This window comes from Alligator sinensis, unplaced genomic scaffold, assembly GCF_000455745.1.
Source record: "Alligator sinensis unplaced genomic scaffold, ASM45574v1 scaffold235_1, whole genome shotgun sequence".
Classification (NCBI taxonomy): Eukaryota; Metazoa; Chordata; order Crocodylia; family Alligatoridae; genus Alligator; species Alligator sinensis.
Genome location: NW_005842042.1, coordinates 715,316 through 721,158, shown reverse-complemented (window position 1 = coordinate 721,158; position 5,843 = coordinate 715,316). Strand labels below are relative to the sequence as shown.

The 5,843-nt window shown below is 44.7% G+C and overlaps 1 protein-coding gene across 4 annotated transcripts in view; it reads right to left on the bottom strand.

Moving 5' to 3' along the window:
* Window positions 1-5,843, bottom strand: part of PNPLA7 (patatin like phospholipase domain containing 7) — a 269,446-nt gene that overhangs the window by 225,585 nt on the left and 38,018 nt on the right. For all 4 annotated transcript variants that reach the window (XM_014519499.2, XM_025203018.1, XM_014519500.2 and 1 more), the window contains 2 exons: window positions 5,144-5,303; window positions 2,775-2,855 (listed from right to left, as the gene is read on the bottom strand). In XM_014519499.2, coding sequence (XP_014374985.1) covers window positions 2,775-2,855; window positions 5,144-5,303 — 241 coding nt within the window. The remainder of the gene's footprint in view (window positions 1-2,774; window positions 2,856-5,143; window positions 5,304-5,843) is intronic.

Below are 5,843 nucleotides of genomic sequence, written 5' to 3'. Positions count from 1 at the left end.
CCCCCCCCCCCCCCCCGGGGGGAGCCACTCAGGGCTCCATCCTATGTCCCACCAATCCTGGCTGGGCAGCACCTGCCCCAGCCCCACTCCCTTCCTCACCACGGGGGACTTAATCTGTGCCCCGCCACGACCCTTCCCTCCCTCCCTCCCTCCCTCTACCCCTACCCCCAACAGACTTACCAGATGGACGCTGCTCTCCAAGCTGCTGGGCTGCATATCAGCAATCAGATCAGTATCGGCTGATATGACTCATTAATAATTGGCCATCAGTATTGGGCCAAACATTTTTATCGGTGCACCCCTATTAGTTATAACTGTTGTAATGCTTGGTCATTTGTTATGTAGGATGGTTGCTATGCAAGTGATCTTTCCCTTCCAGATGCACAATCCCTGTTTACCCAACTTAATACTGGTCAGATAACAGCAGAAATGGCATCTGTGTTCCTCCGTTCGTGTTCCTGCCTTTGAAACAACTGCTAGATCTGGCAATAAGGAGGATTTCAAAGCAGATACCAGATACCACAATATAAATCCTTTATCATCCCTTCAGACTTCCAAAAGGCAGGCAGAAGAAAACCTGCAATTAACACTATACTAGCACACAGATATGCCATCCCTTTCCTTCGGAAGCTTGCCCATATCTAGAAAACATATTGGCAACTGCATGACTTGTGAAAATGGAAATATTTATGTCTACACTAAAGGAAGACTTGACAACCTTGAAAGTAGCACAGAACAACTTGCAGGAATGGTAGGACCACTGGTGCTTAAGGTTTAATGCATCCTTTTAACAAACAATTGCTCCCTAACACAAGAGACAGGGTAGAGGTATGTGATAACACAGGAGCTTGTTGCTTAGGCTTTGCATCCACCTCGTCAATATCCTCTGACAAGCCCTCAAATATACTTACACGGTCAGAGGTGACAAATTCATCAACTTACATTGATTAAATCCTAAAAAAGCACAGTAGCAATATACACAGTATTCCGCAAATCCATTGCTGGAATTTAATTAGTAGCTTGCATTTTGTTTCAATTAACATAATCTATCTGACCAGCCAGTGTGTTGGCGTGTAACTAAAACAAGTTAAGGAGCACAGCCTTTAGATGGTCACTGGCAGCATTAGGAAGGATGGAAGTCATTAGTTAGTTTCACAGTATAATTGCTATGTTATCAACTGCAAATTTATTTTTAATTACAGAAGATAAAAATAATTCACTAAGTAATAAGAAAAGCCACATGATGCAAAACCAGGAATGCTTGGATCCTAACTCTGGCTGTACTATGAGTTTCCTTTTTGACCTTGAGCAAACTGCCCCCTGCCTCAGTTTCATCACCCACATGAGAGTTAAAATGTCCTACGAAACAGGAAGTCTGGTGAGGACTAGTTAATGTAAGTGTCATATAGACATTATGCAAAATTACTGCTGACTGCACAAGAGGGAGAAGAGACAAAATGACATCGAAGGAATGGCAGAAGAAAAGTGATTTAACTGTTGCAGAAATTTTCCACAAAAAAGCAAATCACCAAGGCACAGCTGCAAACCCAAAGTTATTCTCACTAGGCATTTTACCCTATACACTTTTCAATGAATATGTTCTGTTCTGTCAGAAACCCAATTTTAATATACAACTGCTAGATTAAGCATAATAGATGTTGTTAAGGTACCACTGCAATCACGGCTTGAGACTAGATCTCAAAACCGAAGGTGACTAATGTGAAGCAACTCACAGAGTGGGGCAGGAGGAGTGGGAAAGGCTTAGTACACTGAAGGGCACTGTGAGAATGGAAGACAATGAGAGGTTTGTGCAAATTACAGAAAAGGTAATGTAACAGTGGGTAATTTTATGAAATGACTGAAGAGGACTCTGAACAGGCACACACTGGAAAGTGAAGATAACAGCTCCACTACTACAGTATCAAGACAGCAAAATACTTATGGAAAACGGTGAAATTTGGGGTAAAATTAAATACAACCTCTGGGCTGGCATGATGTCCTATTGCTATTAGTACAAGAGATGGTTTTCAGGATAAGGTGGCCAAAGTGCAGCCCACAGACTATATACAACCCACACATTTCTACAAAGAGGCAGGAACCCACCTTTTTCTTCAGTCCTTAGGAGTATTGACACCAGTGGCATTAGAGGTCTCAGGTCACAATGTTTCTGACTGCTCTGCACAGGAAATAGCTCAACTACTGAGGAAGTCATGTAAAATGGGACCTGTTGCTCTCCATGAACCATGCTTCCTCAGTGAAGATAAGGGCAGCTGCTATTTGCTCTATATATACGCAAAATAATTATTCAACTTCCAACAAGTTATTAATAAAGGATTCAATTAAGCAAAATCTGAACAATTTAGTGCAAGGAAATATATTTCCACCCAACTACTTTATATGCCATGGAACAATGCTTACTGCAACAGGGGAAGGGATCTTTCTACTGTTAACATTTCACCAGGTACATTGTCGAAAATATACTTAAATAGCTTAAGAGAAAAAAGGAAATCTAATGTTTAGAGCGAATAGAAAAAAACATGGAGGGAATTCAAAGGCCACCCATCAAAAACATGAGGAAAGTATCAATGTTAAACAGTTGACTCAAATGCACCCAGAAATATCTTTTTATTTGTGGCATGTTGTTTACTAATTACCAGGAACAGTCCCAGCCAAAAGACAAGAGAAAACAACCAAAATGAAAAATGTAATGTTAAAATGCCAAGCCTGTTTAGCTCTGACAGGTCCAATGGTACCACCCCCACACAGGAACTTACTGTGATAACATCAAGAATGCTGAGGAGGCTATGGACACTATCTCCTGCCAGCACTTCCTTAACAACCACTTCGGTGCCATCCTACAGGAGGAACAGAAATAGACAAGTTAAGGCTCATAACTCCATCATCAGGTTTAAATGGGCCATTTCAGGCAGGCACTTCATTTCACAAAGAGAATTTTTCAACTCTTACATCCTAATTTGACAAGATAATCTAAATACTACCTGGAAGATGCTTTCATCCAGCAAAACTAACCCCAAAGGTTACTTTCCTCGTGCCCCTGAAAGTGCAGTGTTCCACTGTGTAAGTTTGACCACCACCTTCAGGCACCCGACTGAATCGATGAAGCGGTATTTTACTTTTGTTCATTTCAGTTTGACATGAGGTGACGTGCAAATGACAAACTCTCCTTTAGCAGGCCTCCTCATCTTATTCTCTACACCATGATCCAAACTCTGCTGTCTTCTTTGAGAGGCTGTAGATTTTGCTTGTCATTGTAACATAAAGCACTATTTACTTTCTTTACTTTCAGCTGAGGTAGGCAATTTTTTAGCAAAAATGAAATATGCTGGAAAACCTGGATACAAGTTATGCCAAACTGTTCATGAACTCAAGCCAAATTTACCAGTTTCAAAAGGAAAAAAAGGTTGGGAACTAGGTTTGCAAAACTGTCAGAAAAGGAGGTGGTAGTTATCAACAGCCTGGCATTTAAGGCATGTTACCACGTTGTGGGAGACCGAGGTTCAATTCTGTCCTCTCCTTGAGGAGATATGCACCCGCCTCTCTCTTGGGCAAGGAGTCTGCTCCTAACTACCAAGCTACCAGGTGCTCTGCACTACATTGTTCTCAATCTCTTCTGGTTATGGTGCACTGCTTGGCGTAAATCACTGGAGCATCCAGTTAACAGTTACTACGATCTAAATATAAATTGTAGCACCATGGTAGAGCCTTGAACCAGCTCCAGTGGGAGCCTAGCCAGGGCTAAGACAGAAAATTACTGGAGCATCCTAATCACCAGGGATCTGGGTTTTCCATTTCCCATAGTAAAACACAGAAAACCATGGCTTTCCTTATTTTATCAGAGAAAAAATGGATTTTCCCTTTTAGCAGAGAAACCTGCAGATTTCCCACTTCTGCAAAGAGCTCTGCAGGCAGGCAGAGTTCCAGCCCGCAAGAGCGGATTGCAAAAAGGGCAGAAAACCCCCAGCCCTGACTGGAGGGATAGGGAGAGGGGGAAGGGGAAGGGTGGGGCCTGAGGCTCTCAATCACCCAAGGCTTAGCTCAGGCTCACTTTGCTTCCTGCAGCCTGTGAGGCAAGTGGAGCTTGCAAGGGGCTGGGGGATTGCAGGTCAAGGCTGGGGGGGAAAGCTGGCTGGGGGCTGAGGAAGCAGGGAGGTGTATGGAGTGCCCGCCTGGCCGGCGGCACATGAACCACAAGCGGGGCGCTATTGGCCTGAGCAGGCTCTGTGTCTCTGTGTGCAGCTTTCCTGAAGGGCCAATACCATGCCACCCTGGGTCCATGTGCTGCCAGCCAGGCGGACACTCCATGTGGGGCTTTCCCCAACATCTCCCCGCTCCCTCAGCCCCCAACAAGCTTCCCACAGCAGTGCCCACCCGGCTGGTAGCACGTGGACATGGAGCAGCGCACTATCAGCCCTTCAGGAAAGCCACACACAGCGCACACCCGCCCTGCCTCTGTCCCCCACACAGATCTAGGGGGCGCAGGTCCCGCCTGCCATCCAGGACTGCGCGCTGCCTTCGGGAGCTGTCCCTACCCCCATCCTGCTCCCCAGCAGGCAGCAGCAGCAGGGGAGCTGGCTCCATACTCCTTCTGCTGCAGCAGCCACTACCTTCTGTTGGAGACAGGGAGTTGTAGACCTGAGTCCCTGGCCCCACAGCCCTGGCAGCTGGGGGGGGGCAGGGGCACAAGCAGGGATGGGGGAGGGAGAGTGAGGGGCACCAGTTGGGCTGGGAGTGAGTTGTGGGGTGAGTGAGGGGCATGAGCAGGGCTGGGGGGGCCTATAATTTTAATCACAGATTTTGGGGTTATCAGAGAATTTGTGAATTTTTAAGTCAGGGAAAACCAGGATCCATGGTAATCACCAAGCTAATGATGGAGGCTAAAACACTCTCTCCATCACAGCGAGAGACAGGCCCCCAAAATACCTTATAGTCAACCTGATTAGGGCAGTCATCTAAGAGGTGGGAAACCTTGGTCCAAATCAAGGCCCCGAATCAACACTTTGGTCCTACAGGGAATAAAAGTAGCCTGCTCCAAATCATTACACAATTGAGAGTTTAAGAAAGAGCTATGTGCTGTGCCAGGAAAAGATTTATTGCAAGAATCAGCAGCTAGGTTTATTCTTACATTTTCTTGAATGCAAACTTCCAGCTTGCCATCCTGTACAACGTAGATGCTGTTATCCAACTGCCCTGGACGGAAGATGTATTCTCCTTCATGCAACTGCAGAAAAAACATGTGCTTGCACAGTTCCAGGAAGAGAGGCTTTTCAAAGTGACCAAGAACCCTTCAGGAAAGGGGGAAAAAAAACCCACAGTGACACACTGTGCTGCAAAAGGAAACCTGAAGTTATTTGGATACATGGAAAAAATAGCACAACCCAATACCATTAAACTCTGGTATTGGGGTAATTATGACTTGACAGATAAGTATGATGTCCACCAAATTCCCCAAGCCTGAAGGACTGGAGCACTGTGAGCTCCTGAGAAGGCTAACTAACTATCTACCCACTTTCAGAAGAACAATCACCCTTAAGAACTTCCCTACATTTTGTATCCATGGAATTAGGAATGAGACTACACAAATAAGGATACTAGTCATACAGGAATATTTGCAAGTTTGGGATAGGCCATCCCAGACTAACTTGATCTTCTTTAACACAGTTACTAATTGGAAAGATTAAAAGAATGCAATGGACATAACATACTTAGATTTACTAAGTCCCACATAACATTTCCAGAGAAATGTGGACTAGCTAAAATTACTATAAAAGTGGATATATAATTGGCTGAAAGGACAATTATAAAATGGATCAATGTCAGAAAGG